Source organism: Oncorhynchus nerka, linkage group LG10, assembly GCF_034236695.1.
Source record: "Oncorhynchus nerka isolate Pitt River linkage group LG10, Oner_Uvic_2.0, whole genome shotgun sequence".
NCBI classification, from domain to species: domain Eukaryota; kingdom Metazoa; phylum Chordata; class Actinopteri; order Salmoniformes; family Salmonidae; genus Oncorhynchus; species Oncorhynchus nerka.
In genome coordinates, this window is record NC_088405.1 from 91390731 (window position 1) to 91409462 (window position 18732).

Here is an 18732-nt window from a genome sequence, read left to right on the forward strand (position 1 = left end):
ATTTGCTTCTCTCTGGTGTGACTGTGAGTGAGTTGGCTCGGCCCTCCCTCACGCATCTTTGGTTCATTGATTGACACTGTGTGTCTGATTGACAGGAACAACAGGTGAGGCCGTTAGTCTGAGCAGGCAGTCAACAGTCAGAACGAATGTGTGTGCTCTTGAGCATTTAGGCCTATATTATTTTATTTCTTTTTTCGTTCTTTGAATTAGTTCATTCTATTCATTTAAATATTTTGGTTATTTATATTTTAATTTTGAAAATATTTTTTATAAATAGATTCGGCTCTTCTGATATTCGAATCGGCTCCCAACGTTCACCTCGTTCGCGAACGACCCATCACACAGGCATTTCGCGCTCTCTTCGGCATAGGTTTTTGACATGAAAGATATAATATGTTACTATTGCAATGATAACAAGACAACTGAAATAATTGTAAAAAATTGTATTCTGGTTGCCAAATACTTCATAGATAAACAAAAATTCCAAAATTCTATACCAAAATTACACATTTTTTTACACATCTTATTAAAACATTAACCCTAGTGAATAACAACAAGAATAACATCTTCCTAAATCATTATAATACGATTTTTTCCAGAGTGAATACAATTGCACTAAAATGGTTTCTATTTGGTATTATTTTATTTATATTATTTTTGTATGTTTGAGTATTTAAATAACTGTGTTTGTTTTATTAGCCATGTTTGTTGTAGCAATGTAAGTTGATTTTTGTATTATGAATAATAAATAAATAAATAAAATTAGTTTATTATTATTATTAGCTAATCACACAGGTAAGGATCTGTGACGTAATAGAAGCACCCGAATTCGAGTTCGGGAAAGAAAATGAAATTTATACGTTGCTAGCTAAGTACTTATCTTCAACCTAGCCTGGATATATGTATGTATCGTGTCTGCCTCCATCACGATCAGTCACTTGCGAGCCTGATACCGTGAACCACACATAGCTAATGTGCTTTATACGTGTAACATTAGCTAGGCTACTTGTTTGTTTTGCCATTGCATAGTTAGCTAACGGCTGCGCTAACGAACCAGATTGCAAGCTAGTAGCTAAGTCTATTTATGCTAACGGCTAACGGCTGCGCTAACGAACCAGATTGCAAGCTAGTAGCTAGCTGTTTATGCTACCAGCTGGCTAGCTGTACAGTTTTTTGTTTGACATGGCTTTCCCTGATTCGATAGCTGTCCACGACGCGTTCATCCTCCTCTGCAGCTTCTTTGCATTGTGTGAGTATTGTTCTTGAATCTGTCTGTCTGACAGGCAGGCTAAGTAATGTAGCTAGCTAGCTAGAGTAGTAAAGTAAGATCTTACTGTTATCTCGTCTCAGTTCCGTGGTTACCATGGGGAAGCTTTGGTAGAGAGCTCTGTAAATGTAGATATTTTTTGTTATTTTAAGTATTTAAAAAAAATATATTTGTTGTTGTTGTGGGGGTTGATGACCTGTTGAGGGTTGGCCTAAAACATATGTTGGTGACTCATGGAGTTGCAGGACTGAATGTTGTTTACCTTGTCTTGGCTAACTATAGCTAGCTGGCTGATTTAATTTGAATAATGCATCCCAACACCTGATCGACATAGCACCGGATTTTGTTTATCACACCTTCCCCTGTTTCTGGAAGGACGTGGACTGTGCGAGTGGATGACAGAGGCTCGCCTCATAGGATAACTGCCGAGGTGTGGTGATCTCTAAGGCTCTTATAGCTGCCAAAGGATGACCCAGGTGGGTGTTACACTTTCGGTGGTGGATGTCCCAGCCTATACAGAGCCGTAGCTTTGAACTTAAAAGACAGAAGTGCCTCATGAAAAGCTCCTGGCCTGTCTGATTGATGTTTCTCCCTCCCTGGCTGTACCATCGACGCCACCTCAGTAAATAATGGACCTGATCGGACAGCTCAGTTTCTTCTCTTTTCTGTCTATAAAAAACACATGTATTGGTGGAAGAGGCGGGGCAGGCCAGGAGCAAGGAAGGAGGGTGTGGTCAAGGAAGGCATCTCCCGAGGCTAAATGCCCTAAGGTTTTTATCAGAACAGGCGTAAGACACCACTCAAACTACTCCTTTATTGAACGGGATCATCATCGATCTGTGGAAGACCATCTCCAATGAACTGCCAGCTGCCTGAATTGTTTTGTTTTTACATTTTTTAAAGCGACTTGGAGATTCTGTATGAAAAGCGCTAACTATATAAAATAGATATATTATTATTTGATGATTAAAAAAAATGTATTCTAACTTTACTTGCACAGGCCTCAAGTTTGGGTTTGCGTTTGTGGAGGCAGGCAAAACAGATCCAAAGAACGTCTCCAATGTCATCTTTAAAAATGTAGCAGACACATGTAAGTTGACATTTTTTGGTAGTTTTTTTTTTGCCTAGTTTGAAGATAATCTAGGAGATTATAAAAATATAAATGTCTTGAGATGCAAACACATATGCCAAATTTAACTTGTTCACCCAATGCTGTTTGATGGAAGTGTAATTATTTTACCGGTTTGCTTATATTGAGCTGCACAACTATAGTTGTACATTTTTTTAGCAACTGCTCATTTGCGATATCAAAATTATAACTTTGAAGGAGAGCATTGTGTGAGTGTTTAATCTGTGAAGAATCAGGAATCATATCTTAAATATATATATTTTTAAATGTGACTAGAATGAGAGGAGGCTGTATTCTCAGGATACTTACTGTAGCTGTCACATGCTTACAGGCCTCCACCAACACCAACCCATAAACACGTTGCAAGTTTTATGCTTGCATGTTAGTGCAAGAAGTGGCAATAGCATGCACGCTGCTTGTTGTTTCGATAGCACAGTTTCCACTTCCTGGTGACTGATGTGGCAGAGTAGGAGTTTGAACTATAGGCCTGCAGGTCAAAGAAGGAAATGAGTAGGTGACTGTTTAGTTCATGAAGATCTTTAATCTGCTGGAAAAAAGTATTCATGTTTTTATGCAATGCAACCGACTTAACAAACGGCCTAATGGGTAAACCTTAGTTCACTACTTATTTTAACCCATTCCATCCCTTGTTTGTTTTCAGTTGTCACTTTGCTGGCTTTCTTTCTCCATGGCTATGCATTTGCCTTTGGGGAGCACAACGCTGTTATCGGAACCCAATTCTTCCTCACACTGAACAAGACAAACATGGTAAACTTCTTCTTCAACTATGTTCGCTGTGCTGTAGCCACTACTCTGGCACTAGGGGCTGCCAACGAGAGGACAGAACCAATCGGCTACCTCATATCCGCATACGTTTTCTCAGGTATTCTCACTCACTGATTCTAAAACCACAGTTTTTGGGCCACTTTCCCTTCACTCAATACTTTTAAGGTGAGGTGTGTTATATTGCTTGTGTTCAGAGTCTCTCTGTTTCCTCAGGAATAATCTACCCTCTGGCTTGTCACTGGGTCTGGGACCAGCAAGGCATCTTCAGTCCAACCTCCACCTCCTACCCATCACAGGTGTGAACCAGTCACATCACATACCATAATCAAATTCAGGATTTAACTATGCATTACAAGCAGAGAGATTCTCGTATTGACCCACATTTCCGTTCAGGACTATGCAGGCAGCGGTGTGATCTTCTTGCTGGGTGGTGCAGCGGCAGCTGTCTCACTGCGGGTTATAGGATCACGGGCTGGACGCTGGAGTCCCCATTTCAAACGGACAGAGCACAGCCAGCCTGTAAGTCATGGATACAAGTGCAAAAGCCATCTTGAAGACTACAAAAGTAGATGCATTCTTCTGCATCCACCAACTCCTTGTCTCCTTTGTGTGTATGACTGTTCTTAGATGGTGGTGCTGGGAGGATGCCTTCAAATGCTGGGCTTCTTGGGCCTGGTGATAGGCACTCACCCCCGTGTGTTGGATGCTGATGAGGGCCTGTTACTGGGGCTAGGCACTGTAAACTTGCTGCATGCTGCTACAAGCGGAGGACTCTACGGACTAATGATTCAACGCATCGATAAGAACTACTATGATCTCGACAGCATGCTCTCTGGGGCCATTGCTGGCATGGTAATACAGTTCGGTGCTTGGGAGATGTTGGTCCGTTGTGACTGCACATCATCTATGGGGCTTGTGTTGACCTGTGCATAATCAATAACTAAGCATTTGTTTTTACGCTGAGCTCAGAGTCCGGTCTTACTGTGGTGTTTGCAGGTGGCAGTGTGTGCAGGAGTAGACACCTACATGCCTGGTGTGGCAGTCATGTGTGGGGCCACTGGATCTCTCCTCTTTATTGGCTTTCGCCGCTTCCTCTGTGCTGTGAGGGTGGATGACCCCCTTAACATCATCTCCGGTTAGAATCATATTTCTGGTTGAAATACAAAAAAAAAAAAATTGCCTCCCATCCCCAAAACCCACATGAATCATAATGCGTCTCACTTTCTCTGTCAGGGTACTTAATTCCAGGGGCCTGGGGCTTGATGCTTGCGGGTTTATTCTCTGATCATGGGGCTCTTGGAGGACATATCCAGGTGAGGAATGAAACAGACCACCCTGGAGTGACCTCTGCTGCATAATTGCTGTAGCGCACAACATTTATGGAGTTGGTTCTCCTTTTGTTATTATTTCCAGGTGTTGGGGAACAATTGCATTGTGGCACTGGTGTTATTCTTCTGGGCAGTGGCTATTATGTACCCTCTTCTCTCCATACTCATGTGTTTTGGAGTGCTGCGAGTCCCCCGCTTCATGGAGAAACAAGGTGAGATAATACCGTTGCCCTGCAGTCATTTCAGCACTGGAGGCTAAGAGGAATGGTACATTTGGTATGCATAATGATGTATTCTTCCTGGTGTTTTTTTTTTTTTTTACAGGAATAGACAAAATGAGACACACGCTAAGACACCCTCACGGCACCAGGAAGTCACTGAACTAACCCCAGACAGAAACATCAATCCAGAGACAATGAAGTTAAACCTGGGGATAATTTTTGAATGTTTTTTTCTAAACAATTTCTTAATGCATAACTAAAACATTTGTTAGCAAGCATATTTGTTCCAGAGTAATCCTCTTTTGTTTGCACCATAGTTTCATATTGAGAAGGATGGCAATACAAAATATTTACAAAGTCAAACAATTTATTGTATGAATTACAGATGTCTTGAGTAAGGCAAACACTACTACACAATTGCCCCATGTTTCTAGGTGGAATTTATTAGGGAAGCATTTAGTTGTGAGGTTATTTGGGGGCCGAACAGTTAAAGTCAAATAAAATAAAATGCACTGTCCAATAACTGACATCTTTGATAGCAGATAAACATCCACTATATTTGCGTGAAAAAACAGGTAGTGCAACTAGTGGAATGTAGGCAAATGAACACACAACAAAATCTTCAAGGTCAATGGGAACCTGTTGTAAGTTATTATTATTGTTTTTTTAAACATCTGTGGACATTTACCCTAAATTCAGATATAAAATTCCCAATAAATTACTAATTGTATTACTATGACATGTTATCCCATTCTATCAACCACAAACCTAGCAGTTTCAGGGACTCCTCAGACTGTATGTACAGCATGCGTTTAGTTTTTTTGGGAGGCTGGTTTGGGAATAGAATAGGGGGTTTTGGGGATGAGTCATAGACTACCGACCTGGTGGCAGAACAGTTTGCTCTATAGCCAACCCTTTTGTTGTGCTCATGACAACAAGTAGCTGGCTTTAGCACATCTGGGAACAGGCTGATAGAATACTACAGACAGCAAGGTTTACTTTGATCAGCTGAAAGGGAAAGGTTGTAGAGTGTAAAGAAATGCATAAAGTCTTTAGGTCATTTGCCTTTCTTTGATGAACCAAACCCCGAGAATCCCATCACAGCAGCCATTTCATCATCCTCCTCAAAAAGATCCTCCTCTGCTTTGCGCTTCTTTTCCTTCTGCTTCTCCTTCTTGTAAGCCTTTGCTTTCTCCTCCTTGGAAAAGTGACAGGGATACATGCTTTCACAATTTGTTTTAACATGGCTTAATGGTCATTACACTCACATGTTAGACATACGTATTTATTTCCTGACCTGAACACACATTACATCCATTTGGGCTGACAGAGTAAGATTGACAGTATTCTATGCAGTATTCTAGCCCCATCACCTACCTCTTCTCGAAGCTCTTTCATGCGCTCTTCAAAATCATACTCCGTCTGCTTCTCCTCAATCTTCTTCTTGTTAACTTCAAATCGTTTCTTCACCTGGTCCAATGAGGATCGCTCTACGCGCATGGACATTCCCAGATTCCTCTGGTCTGTGAGGAGAAAGTAGATGAGAAAACAGATTACCAATTGAGCCATCTACGTTGCACTTGACATTTTTTTGGTATTCTACACCCTTTTCCGATCTTGTCTCGACACTGCAACTCCCCAACGGGCTCGGGAGGCAAAGGTCGAGTCATGCATCCCCTGAAACATGACCCGCCAAACTGCACTTCTTAACACCCGCCCGCTTGACCCGGAAGCCAGCCGCACCAATGTGTCAGAGGAAACCCTGTTCACCTGACGACCGAGGTCAGCTTGCAAGGTGCCCGGCCCGACACGAGTCGCTAGACCGCGATGAGCCAAGTAAAGCACCACCCCAGCCAAACAATCCCCTAACCCAGACGACGCTGGGCTAATTGTGCACTGCCCTATGGGACTCCAGATCATGGCCGGTTGTGATACAGCCCGGGATCGAACCTGGGTTTGTAGTGACACCGCTAGCACTCCAATGCAGTGCCTTAGACCGCTGTGCCACTCGGGGAGGCCATACGTTGCACTTGTAATGTAGATGACAATGTTGTGCATACTCACGTTTCTTGCCATTGATGTGGTCCAAGAAGTTGATGGAATCCTTCACAACACAATCACACACATTGCAGTAGTACCTGAACATTAGATATAAGAGGTTAGCACTCAATGCCTTTATCAGACACCTGTATCACTTGTCAAAAAGACAATGACATCAATTAGGGCTAATCTGTATCCATAAATAATATAATGCATACAGCTCTTAGATAAGGGAGTGACAATAACAGCGTCAACTTAATTTCAGAAGCATCTTTGGATGCCAGCCTCTTACCCGCCCATCTCAGCCTGTGGTGTGGTCTTGGTGATAACAATGGTTTTACCCAGCTTGGACTCGAGGTCCACCTTGTAGTCCCTGTGTCGCAGGAGTTCCCGCTTAACTGGGGGCGCTGGCTTGCCTGAGAGAAGGGGGCATGATAATTATGTATACGTTCATGGTGTGTTCATTCTCTATTCATTACTCACAGGAATTCATGTATTCATGGGAATCCATTTCAATTTGAAGCTTTCACTTAGTTAACTCCCATGTGTTAGTTACAGGGGCGAAAGGATAATTACCATCTTTTTTGTCTCTCTCCTCATCGAGACGTTTTTGAGCCAGTTGTTCATACTCATCTTTGTCCCACTTTCGTCGAAAATCATTCTTGCTGCTATTACCTCCACCACTGGACTTCAGGAACAAACAAAAAAGGGGGGGGTAGTTTAAGAAATGCATGATGACAGTACATTTCAACACAGAACAATTTCTTCAAGCACAATTACTTATAGTTTTTACTTTCTACCTATAGTTCTCAAACCTCCTGGGGACCAACAACCGTACCTTCTATTTGATCTATTCCGGAGCTAGCAAATCTGATTCAAATTGTAAACTAATTATCAAGCCCTTGACTAAGTGTATCAGGTGAAGTAGTTCAGGACTACAACAAAATTGTGAAACATCTGGGGGGGGTCCAGAGGAGAGTTTTGAGAACCGGTGAGTTAGACAAACAAATAGCTATTGGTAACAGCCACAAGCTTTACTAGTTAGTTAGCACGGCTAGCTTACGTCCATAATGGCTGGTCATTTTACAAAGTTAGAATTGATCTCAAACGTTCTACTCTCACACGAATTATGACATATAAAAGTCGTGTTGATTTCACCCTAAAACCGTAAGGATTTATTAGCCTCACGATACATACCCCACTGCCGGACGCCATTTTGTTTGTAACAACGTTATGGAATACGTTACTGTCGCAATATTTGGGGGATGTGAAGTATATTGTCGTGTTTATGTCGAGCGCCTTGTTTTAAGTAGGAAAAATAAATAGCCTATTAATATCAAGTCATTGATTCATCATATAATGGGATTTCTAAACAAAAGCTGACACCTTTCTTAGAATTGTTTATGAAATGGAAAAATCGAATGCATTGCATTATGGTAAATCATTATTATTATTATCTACTGTACATCAAATAATTAGCTACATCAAATAATTAGCTAGCTATTAAATGAAGTACTTTAAGCGTACTGGGAAGCCGGACCAAAGGGTTGTCACTAGTTACCCTACCACAGCCACAAAGTAAAAATAGGCTATATCGTCAAATTTAATTAATTTAGTTGTGAGGTTGTCATTTGGGGGCCCAATTTAAGTTTAGGGTTAGGCATAAAGTTAGCAGATTTTAAAATGGGGTAACATGGGGTGAGAGCCCCCCCAATGCCTAATAGCTGAAACAAAAAAGCAAAGCTTGGAGAAACATTTTTGGCCATGCTTAGGGTAGTAAACTATAAAGGAAAATAAATGACTACAGTTTAAATGTTAACATTTATTTTTTAGGAAAGGGACAGCTAATAGAAGATTATGCCATAGGGTTTCACAGAAGTGTCCCTATTTAAAAAAAATAAATAATACAATTTTACCTATTTTGCACATAAATGATCTTTCTTCTTTAACCTTGCATTCTAAGAACTCAAACATTTATCTTTGCCTCCATTGTGAACAGTTAAACTAAACTCATTATCATTTGAATAAGGAAAGATTTTATATCCCAGCAGTCTTTAAATGAATTCAAGAGCAAAAGGTTTTCAATAGTTTGTAATATTTATATTTTTCATTTGGAATATAACTGATTAAATGTTGATTAAACACACACACACACATTAAGCATTTTATAACAATAACTTAACACAATGGCATTTTCCCAGATTTTTTTATTGACACAGAGGTCACAAATGAATCCCATCCCAGTTAAATTTGAGCATAGCTCTTGAGCCCACCTTTGACACTGCTGGCACCGTATCCAGTCCCCACCGGTAACAGAGAAGAGCTTGTTTAGGGTGTTTGTTGTGGTTTTGGAACCTGGAAGAACCTTTTCAGTGGCACCACAGCTTTCTTCTGTGTCACTGGTTTCCTTTTCCTTTTGCTTTCTTAGTTCTCTCAAAGTTGTTTTGCCTTGTCCTCCAGGAACCTCTTGTGGGGTGAGGCTGTCAGGACTGTAGCTGACTCAGCCTTTATTTTCCTAGGACTCGCCTCCTGTATCCTTGGCCTGGGGGACAACTCCAATATGACATCTGCCGCTGTTTGTTGTTGTAGAACTGGTACTGTTAACAAAAACAAACAAACAACAACAAGAATTCATGAGTATTGGTTCAATAAACATGTATGTCTAATCACTCTATATGCTACTTTATGTTTCCTAAAATGAGTGCAAACATGTATTTTTCTTACCAACATTAAGAGCAAGTTCACTGGAGACCTGTGAGTGTTGAGTAGGCTGTGGGGTGGAGGTTGCGGCGGATGTTGATGTTGTGGCAGAGGTTGCTTGTGGGATACGGATGAATAATCCTGTGTGCCGCTTCATAAAACTGTAAAACCAGTCTATCCATGTTAATCTAACCTGGCCCCTATTCTAACTCTGACCCCTAACCCTAAATAAATGGGTGACCACTAACCCTCACCATAAATGGGTGAGATGCCCCACTGGAGGAGGGGCATCTTGTCCCCAACATACTAACCTAACATATTACTACTTCACTAAAAAACAATCAACATTTTTCTCTCTAAACAAGTGGGAGATTTATCTTAAGGCTTCCTTACATGTACATTTAAAAAATAATAATGGATCTAACTTCCTTGGATTATATCTATAACTTTTTCTAAATTGCAATTGAAATTATAAACTTTCCTCAAAATTGTTTTGATGGAATTATGGAACTGAATACATTTGTAGTTGATCAAGGAAGGCTGAGGAACTGTTGATTTTTATTATTACTTATTTATTTATTTTTTACATCATGTGGTTTTTGTGAGAATTTACAGGGGGGTGGGGGGCATCTTACCCCAGGGGGCATCTCATCCCATATAACTCTATATTTGGACTTGTATGACATGGCAGCCTTCAATGCAGGTGTCTGCTGACTGATCTATAAAGAACCTTGCGTTCTAAATAACTAGCCCTACTCATTATTATTTGTAAGTCAGTCAGTCACAATTTACCAACGATACATTACAGATGTGTTCCTCTCGAACAAGAAATAAGGGTTTTAGCCATAATTATGGTCTTGTTCCCCTGCTCAGATGTTGCATGCGTCAAAACATTCCACTCTGTCATCGACTGACAGATTTCTATAACATATGGTGCTTTCATGACGCACCAAAGTTATAGCAAACCCCTAAAATAGCAGAACACAGGGAGCAGGGAACAAAATGTTACTCAGTCAATATTCAGTAGTTTTAAACTACACATGATAGAATGACAAAAACATACAGACCTCGGCTCCATAAATGCACCTTGAAACGGGTGTTGGTGTTTTGGGGAAACATGTCGTTCAGAACAAACCGTTATGCAACGTATCAAACGTTCAATCGAACTGAACGCACCCAAGATAGGGCATGTGCCACACCCCTGCAGCCCCGCCCTGATTGCACCTGGCGTTAATTTAAAACCTTTCCTTGCCGCAATGGTGAATTTACTGCGTGGCTGCAGCCAGATATATCATGTCAACAAGCGTCGAATCCGCATTTCAAGGTCAATTTATGGAGTCGAGGTCTGTATTTTTTTGTTTGTCATTCTATCACGTGTAGTTTACATCGTCTCTACATTGAAGATGATTAGGTTATGTTTCTTATGTGTATGGCCGAAAATCCAATCATCATAAAGTGGCCGACCACCACTAGATTATGATTTATATTTTTTATCTGGTACTAATTACAACAAGGTCACGTAATTGATTCCGAAATTGTTTAGTCTACCCTCAAAGTTATATTAAGTGGTATAGTTGTAACAAAAAAGAGTCACTTATATTGAATAATATTTTTCTCCCTGTGTACTGTTTATTTTAGGGGTTGGTCAATGCCTCTTTTGTCTGGCGTTCCAGCGCTGCCCCCAGGCTTCAGGTCCAGACCACCTTCTTATCCAAGCAGCCCTGAACCTTGGCTTCTCCCAGGATGTAGCTCTGTGTATGACAGTCTGGTCAGGTACATTTCTTTTGTTGATTGAGCATGACAACAGTCAACCTAAACTTACCCAGAGAAACTGTTTTTGGCCCAAATGTCTGGTTTACTTGTAGAGAATATTTGACCTGCAGAAAATGAAAGGCAGTGTGCTAACCCCAACTAACTTCTATGCCTTTCCCTAATATTTAACACTTACCTGAACATCACTAAAACTATCATTAATCTAACCCTTGTTCCTAAACCTAACCATAATTATGCGTAATATGAAATGTTTGTTCAGCTGTGCAAAAGTCCACCTATTCTCACTGGTTACTTATATTTGGGTAGCCTAAGGTTAGTGTTGGGCCAGTAACCAAAAGGTTGCTGGATCGAATCCCTGAGCTGACAAGGTAAAAAGGTTGTTCTGCCCCTGAGTAAGGCAGTTAATCCACTGTTCCCCTGGTGCTGAAGATGTGGATGTTGATTATGGCTGCCCATGCACTTCTGTTTCTGAGGGGTTGGGTTAAAATCTGAAGACACATTTCAGTTGAATACATTCAGTTGTACAACTGACTAGGTATCCCCCCCCTTTCTTTATTTTCCTTTCAGTAATACAGCCCCAGCCATGCCCCCCTCCCCCATTAATGGAGAAAGAGGACCTGCCCCTGCTACGCAAAAGCTGCGCAGGTATTATTCATTACTCTGGTATTCCAGCACCTGCCTTGCACTTCTGCTCTAATGACTGTTGTATTTGTTAGTGCACACTAGAGCATTTTTGCAAAGGAAAACATTTAGGTCAGTTCTTTCTTTCCTGATTTTTACTTTGATTACTCTAACCTGAACTTTTGTCTGATTGCTTTTCCTATCAGGTCCTCCATCCTTGAGCGATGTATCCTTAGGATGTCTACTGCAAGTGTTGCTGTTGGAACGGAAGACATGGATGGTGTCAGGAGGTAGGAATCCACTCATTTCTTTTGTCAGCCTAAAGAGCACAGTTAAGGACTCTTTTATTTGAATGAAGGGCCTCCGTTCCTCAATCAGTTGACTTGAAACCTTTACCATTGCTCTTTTGAAATGTATAACATTCTCTATTTAGATGGGGAATTCCCATGCACTATTTCAAGCAATGTTAGTAGAAATCCTGAAGGCTTGTTTTTCTAGGTCCCAGGCAGGGATGCGTTTGGCCCCACGAAACCTGGATCCAGCTCACATGGAAGGCAATGAATCTGTTCTGAAACGACGGCAGAAACAGGTTCAGTACGGCAAGAACACCTCTGGCTACCAGAATTACCTGGAGCAAGTTCCCAAGTATGACAACTGATTATTCTGTTTGTTTATTTGCTATCAGAACAGGGCACAGTAACTAGGTTCTAAAGGGTAACTAATGGCCTGTGAAAAGCCCTAAACACTTTCACTGAACTATTTATTGGATGAGACCTTGACAACTCAAAAGTTGGCTATAAATGTAAGTCTCCATGAGTAGGTGGAATATTTATTCTTTTTTTTTTTCTGATACAAGGCGTTTGAGAATCCCTGGGCTGCACCCATCCACTCCAAACAAATATAGAAAGTACAGCCGCCGATCCTGGGACATGCAGGTTCGCCTTTGGCGGAGAGCTCTGCATGCGTGGGACCCTCTGTCTGAAGCTCATGGAGAAGTGGAGGAACAAGACCCTCTTGACCAACTGTAGGCATTGGGTGTTTTTACATTTGTAATAGTATTTGCTTGTCTTAAGTTGACCTGATCAATTCTTGACTATATGCAGGCAGGGGTTGCTTGAGCAGATGAATTGTGAGTTATATGAAGACTATAGTGGTAATGAGAGGACCAGAGGGATGCTGTCAAACTCCAAAGCCCCCTTCTCCTCTAAACCTCCAGTAATGTCTTTCAACAGTCCCTGGATGTTTCCCCATGGATCTCAGGTGTGTCAGTTTTACTCTCGTCTTTAGTAGGTGTTGTCTTGTATTTGGAGATGACTGTACAGACTGTGACTTGCCTCTCTTTAGGTGGATGTGTCGGGTCCTCAGGTGCCATCCTCCCAGCCAGGCTTGGGGTATGCCTTTAGCAGTCATCTAACGGCTGATGAGAATGTGGTGGGATGGCTAAGATTTCTCCTGGAAACTGACCACTCCCGCAATCAACAGGCGCCCCTGCAGGGCGACCGGCTACTGTGGAAGCCGTACTGATCATTGCTGTCAGTCACAGCGGTAGATCTTTTGGGTATATCCTAATAGACTTGCAGGGTTGCACTGGGTGTTGTGCTGACTATGGAAGGGATGATTGCTGTAAAATATTTACCACTTTTGGGTTCACTTTTTACACTTTGGTTATGGTTTTGTAGTGCACATTTTCAAACTGCTTCACTAATCATGTACCTACATTGATGTCTATTTGGACCAATGTAATGCACTTTTTGCACCATTTACCTTTTATCACAATTACATTTGAGTTTTCACTGCCCCATCCTCTAAAACAGGATTCTATTCTGACCTGCCTAAATTCTGTTTTCTCTCTAAGAGTAAAAATGTATTAGCTTTATGTTGCGTTTTGCACACCAGCCACAATCACCATGTTCACCAGTCCGTGACCCAACTGACTGTCAGGCTCTATACGGTCTCATGCACCATCCTCTCCTGCCTACCTAGCTGTTTTTCTAAAAACAATGTCGATGGGGAAAATACTATCACTTTGTTTAGTAGTTTTTTTTATTCATTTTTTTTTCTTAATTGTCTTTTTGTACAACCTCAGTACTGATGCAAAACTAAATTAATAAAGATATGTTCCAAATTGAATATGTGGAAAATTGACTCTGGGGAAATGGCACAAGGCTCCAGGATAGAGTTCCAGGATAGAGTTCAGTGTGTCAAATCGGAGGGTCTGTTGTCCGGACCTCTGGCAGTCTCTATGGGGGTGCCACAGGGTTCAATTCTTGGACCGACTCTCTTCTCTGTATACATCAATGAGGTCGCTTTTGCTGCTGGTGAGTCTCTCCTCCACCTCTACGCAGACGACACCATTCTGTATACTTCTGGCCCTTCTTTGGACACTGTGTTAACAACCCTCCAGGCAAGCTTCAATGCCATACAACTCTCCTTCCGTGGCCTCCAATTGCTCTTAAATACAAGTAAAACTAAATGCATGCTCTTCAACCGATCGCTGCCTGTCCAACATCACTACTCTGGATGGCTCTGACTTAGAATACGTGGACAACTACAAATACCTAGGTGTCTGGTTAGACTAAACTCTCCTTCCAGACCCATATCAAACATCTCCAATCCAAAGTTAAATCTAGAATTGGCTTCCTATTTCGCAACAAAGCATCCTTCACTCATGCTGCTAAACATACCCTTGTAAAACTGACCATCCTACCAATCCTTGACTTCGGCGATGTCATTTACAAAATAGCCTCCAATACCCTACTCAACAAATTGGATGCAGTCTATCACAGTGCCATCTGTTTTGTCACCAAAGCCCCATATACTACCCACCGTTGCGACCTGTACGCTCTCGTTGGCTGGCCCTCTCTTCATACTCGTCGCCAAACCCACTGGCTCAAATCAAATCCAAATCAAATTTTATTTGTCACATACACATGGTTAGCAGATGTTAATGCGAGTGTAGCGAAATGCTTGTGCTTCTAGTTCCGACAATTCAGTAATAACCAACAAGTAATCGAACTAACAATTCCAAAACTACTGTCTTATACACAGTAAGGGGATTAAGGATATATGAATGAGTGATGGTACAGAGCAGCATAGGCAAGATACAGTAGATGGTATCGAGTACAGTATATACATGAGTATGTAAACAAAGTGGCATAGTTAAAGTGGCTAGTGATACATGTATTACATAAGGATGCAGTCGATGATGTAGAGTACAGTATATACGTATGCATATGAGATGAATAATGTAGGGTAAGTAACATTATATAAGGTAGCATTGTTTAAAGTGGCTAGTGATATATTTACATTTCCCATCAATTCCCATGATTAAAGTGGCTGGAGTTGAGTCAGTGTCAGTGTGTTGGCAGCAGCCACTCAATGTTAGTGGTGGCTGTTTAACAGTCTGATGGCCTTGAGATAGAAGCTGTTTTTCAGTCTCTCGGTCCCAGCTTTGATGCACCTGTACTGACCTCGCCTTCTGGATGATAGCGGGGTGAACAGGCAGTGGCTCGGGTGGTTGATGTCCTTGATGATCTTTATGGCCTTCCTGTAACATCGGGTGGTGTAGGTGTCCTGGAGGGCAGGTAGTTTGCCCCCAGTGATGCGTTGTGCAGACCTCACTACCCTCTGGAGAGCCTTACGGTTGAGGGCGGAGCAGTTGCCGTACCAGGCGGTGATACAGCCCGCCAGGATGCTCTCGATTGTGCATCTGTAGAAGTTTGTGAGTGCTTTTGGTGACAAGCCAAATTTCTTCAGCCTCCTGAGGTTGAAGAGGCGCTGCTGCGCCTTCTTCACGATGCTGTCTGTGTGAGTGGACCAATTCAGTTTGTCTGTGATGTGTATGCCGAGGAACTTAAAACTTGCTACCCTCTCCACTACTGTTCCATCGATGTGGATAGGGGGGTGTTCCCTCTGCTGTTTCTCCACACCACGTGCTCTCACCACTGGTGTCCCCCAGGGCTCTGTTCTAGGCCCTCTCCTATTCTCGCTATACACCAAGTCACTTGGCTCTGTCATAACCTCACATGGTCTCTCCTATCATTGCTATGCAGACGACACACAATTAATCTTCTCCTTTCCCCCTTCTGATGACCAGGTGGCGAATCGCATCTCTGCATGTCTGGCAGACATATCAGTGTGGATGACGGATCACCACCTCAAGCTGAACCTCGGCAAGACGGAGCTGCTCTTCCTCCCGGGGAAGGACTGCCCGTTCCATGATCTCGCCATCACGGTTGACAACTCCATTGTGTCCTCCTCCCTGAGCGCTAAGAACCTTGGCGTGATCCTGGACAACACCCTGTCGTTCTCAACTAACATCAAGGCGGTGGCCCGTTCCTGTAGGTTCATGCTCTACAACATCCGCAGAGTACGACCCTGCCTCACACAGGAAGCGGCGCAGGTCCTAATCCAGGCACTTGTCATCTCCCGTCTGGATTACTGCAACTCGCTGTTGGCTGGGCTCCCTGCCTGTGCCATTAAACCCCTACAACTCATCCAGAACGCCGCAGCCCGTCTGGTGTTCAACCTTCCCAAGTTCTCTCACGTCACCCCGCTCCTCCGCTCTCTCCACTGGCTTCCAGTTGAAGCTCGCTTCCGCTACAAGACCATGGTGCTTGCCTACGGAGCTGTGAGGGGAACGGCACCTCAGTACCTCCAGGCTCTGATCAGGCCCTACACCCAAACAAGGGCACTGCGTTCATCCACCTCTGGCCTGCTCGCCTCCCTACCACTGAGGAAGTACAGTTCCCGCGCAGCCCAGTCAAAACTGTTCGCTGCTCTGGCCCCCCAATGGTGGAACAAACTCCCTCACGACGCCAGGACAGCGGAGTCAATCACCACCTTCCGGAGACACCTGAAACCCCACCTCTTTAAGGAATACCTAGGATAGGATAAAGTAATCCCTCTCACCCCCCCCTTAAAAGATTTAGATACTGTTCCACTGGATGTCATAAGGTGAATGCACCAATTTGTAAGTCGCTCTGGATAAGAGCGTCTGCTAAATGACTTAAATGTAAATGTAAATGTAAGTCCACAATCATCTCCTTAGTTTTGTTGACGTTGAGTGTGAGGTTATTTTCCTGACACCACACTCCAAGGGCCCTCACCTCCTCCCTGTAGGCCGGCTCCATGTCATCTACAAGACCCTGCTAGGTAAAGTCCCTTATCTCAGCTCGCTGGTCACCATAGCATCTCCCACCTGTAGCACACGCTCCAGCAGGTATATCTCTCTAGTCACCCCCAAAACCAATTCTTTCTTTGGCCGCCTCTCCTTCCAGTTCTCTGCTGCCAATGACTGGAACGAACTACAAAAATCTCTGAAACTGGACACACATCTCCCTCACTAGCTTTAAGCACCAACTGTCAGAGCAGCTCAGATTACTGCACCTGTATATAGCCCACCTATAATTTAGCCCAAACAACTACCTCTTTCCCTACTGTATTTAATTGATTTATTTTGCTCCTTTGCACCCCATTATTTTTATTTCTACTTTGCACATTCTTCCACTGCAAATCTACCATTCCAGTGTTTTACTTGCTATATTCTATTTACTTCGCCACCATGGTCTTTTTTGCCTTTACCTCCCTTATCTCACCTCATTTGCTCACATTACATTTACATTTAAGTCATTTAGCAGACGCTCTTATCCAGAGCGACTTACAAATTGGTGCATTCACCTTATGACATCCAGTGGAACAGTAGTGCATCTAAATCTTTTAAGGGGGGTGAGAGGGATTACTTTATCCTATCCTAGGTATTCCTTAAAGAGGTGGGGTTTCAGGTTTCTCCGGAAGGTGGTGATTGACTTCGCTGTCCTGGCGTCGTGAGGGAGTTTGTTCCACCATTGGGGGGCCAGAGCAGCGAACAGTTTTGACTGGGCTGAGCGGGAACTGTACTTCCTCAGTGGTAGGGAGGCGAGCAGGCCAGAGGTGGATGAACGCAGTGCCCTTGTTTGGGTGTAGGGCCTGATCAGAGCCTGGAGGTACTGAGGTGCCGTTCCCCTCACAGCTCCGTAGGCAAGCACCATGGTCTTGTAGCGGATGCGAGCTTCAACTGGAAGCCAGTGGAGAGAGCGGAGGAGCGGGGTGACGTGAGAGAACTTGGGAAGGTTGAACACCAGACGGGCTGCGGCGTTCTGGATGAGTTGTAGGGGTTTAATGGCACAGGCAGGGAGCCCAGCCAACAGCGAGTTGCAGTAATCCAGACGGGAGATGACAAGTGCCTGGATTAGGACCTGCGCCGCTTCCTGTGTGAGGCAGGGTCGTACTCTGCGGATGTTGTAGAGCATGAACCTACAGGAACGGGCCACCGCCTTGATGTTAGTTGAGAACGACAGGGTGTTGTCCAGGATCACGCCAAGGTTCATAGCGCTCTGGGAGGAGGACACAATGGAGTTGTCAACCGTGATGGCGAGATCATGGAACGGGCAGTCCTTCCCCGGGAGGAAGAGCAGCTCCGTCTTGCCGAGGTTCAGCTTGAGGTGGTGATCCGTCATCCACACTGATATGTCTGCCAGACATGCAGAGATGCGATTCGCCACCTGGTCATCAGAAGGGGGAAAGGAGAAGATTAATTGTGTGTCGTCTGCATAGCAATGATAGGAGAGACCATGTGAGGTTATGACAGAGCCAAGTGACTTGGTGTATAGCGAGAATAGGAGAGGGCCTAGAACAGAGCCCTGGGGGACACCGGTGGTGAGAGCATGTGGTGTGGAGACGGATTCTCGCCACGCCACCTGGTAGGAGCGACCTGTCAGGTAGGACGCAACCAAGCGTGGGCCGCGCCGGAGATGCCCAACTCGGAGAGGGTGGAGAGGAGGATCTGATGGTTCACAGTATCGAAGGCAGCCGATAGGTCTAGAAGGA

General features: G+C 43.4%; 3 protein-coding genes across 4 annotated transcripts; 2 read left to right on the forward strand and 1 right to left on the reverse strand.

Annotated features, from left to right (window-relative positions):
- Positions 1-816: 816 nt before the first annotated feature.
- On the forward strand, positions 817-5850 carry LOC115136156 (putative ammonium transporter 1). The gene is made up of 10 exons (XM_029671667.2): positions 817-1249; positions 2268-2357; positions 3058-3279; positions 3396-3478; positions 3576-3701; positions 3810-4034; positions 4179-4317; positions 4416-4495; positions 4596-4722; positions 4835-5850. The coding sequence occupies exons 1-10, from the start codon at positions 1183-1185 to the stop codon at positions 4894-4896; spliced, it is 1221 nt and encodes a 406-aa protein (XP_029527527.1). The 5' UTR covers positions 817-1182; the 3' UTR covers positions 4897-5850.
- Positions 5081-8058, reverse strand: zmat2 (zinc finger, matrin-type 2). The gene is made up of 6 exons (XM_029671699.2): positions 7969-8058; positions 7348-7459; positions 7064-7187; positions 6796-6869; positions 6109-6254; positions 5081-5929 (listed from the first exon to the last, which is right to left on the reverse strand). The coding sequence occupies exons 1-6, from the start codon at positions 7984-7986 to the stop codon at positions 5789-5791; spliced, it is 615 nt and encodes a 204-aa protein (XP_029527559.1). The 5' UTR covers positions 7987-8058; the 3' UTR covers positions 5081-5788.
- Positions 8059-10710: 2652 nt separating this feature from the next.
- slbp2 (stem-loop binding protein 2) lies at positions 10711-13995 on the forward strand. Of its 2 annotated transcripts, none has more exons than XM_029671678.1 (8): positions 10711-10814; positions 11110-11244; positions 11812-11889; positions 12072-12155; positions 12364-12510; positions 12722-12889; positions 12969-13125; positions 13210-13995. In XM_029671678.1, exons 1-8 carry the CDS (start codon positions 10765-10767, stop codon positions 13387-13389), a joined length of 999 nt encoding a protein of 332 aa, XP_029527538.1. In that variant the 5' UTR covers positions 10711-10764; the 3' UTR covers positions 13390-13995. The 2 variants fall into 2 exon arrangements, with proteins under 2 accessions (XP_029527538.1, XP_029527539.1); XM_029671679.1 differs by having other exon boundaries at positions 13098-13125.
- The last annotated feature ends 4737 nt before the right edge of the window (positions 13996-18732 follow it).

What these genes read in the sequence shown, in the direction of transcription:
- LOC115136156 (XM_029671667.2), top strand. Translation starts at nt 1,183, where the DNA reads ATGGCTTTCCCTGATTCGATAGCTGTCCACGACGCGTTCATCCTCCTC. An exon ending in ATCCGCATACGTTTTCTCAG is followed by an intron (nt 3,280 to 3,395) that starts GTATTCTCACTC and finishes CTGTTTCCTCAG; the next exon opens with GAATAATCTACCCTCTGGCT. An exon ending in CTCTTGGAGGACATATCCAG is followed by an intron (nt 4,496 to 4,595) that starts GTGAGGAATGAA and finishes TATTATTTCCAG; the next exon opens with GTGTTGGGGAACAATTGCAT.
- zmat2 (XM_029671699.2), bottom strand. An exon ending in CCACATCAATGGCAAGAAAC is followed by an intron (nt 6,255 to 6,795) that starts GTGAGTATGCAC and finishes TTCTCCTCACAG; the next exon opens with ACCAGAGGAATCTGGGAATG. An exon ending in TGAAAGAGCTTCGAGAAGAG is followed by an intron (nt 5,930 to 6,108) that starts GTAGGTGATGGG and finishes CACTTTTCCAAG; the next exon opens with GAGGAGAAAGCAAAGGCTTA.
- slbp2 (XM_029671678.1), top strand. Translation starts at nt 10,765, where the DNA reads ATGTCAACAAGCGTCGAATCCGCATTTCAAGGTCAATTTATGGAGTCG. An exon ending in GTGTATGACAGTCTGGTCAG is followed by an intron (nt 11,245 to 11,811) that starts GTACATTTCTTT and finishes TTTTCCTTTCAG; the next exon opens with TAATACAGCCCCAGCCATGC. An exon ending in CAAGACCCTCTTGACCAACT is followed by an intron (nt 12,890 to 12,968) that starts GTAGGCATTGGG and finishes GACTATATGCAG; the next exon opens with GCAGGGGTTGCTTGAGCAGA.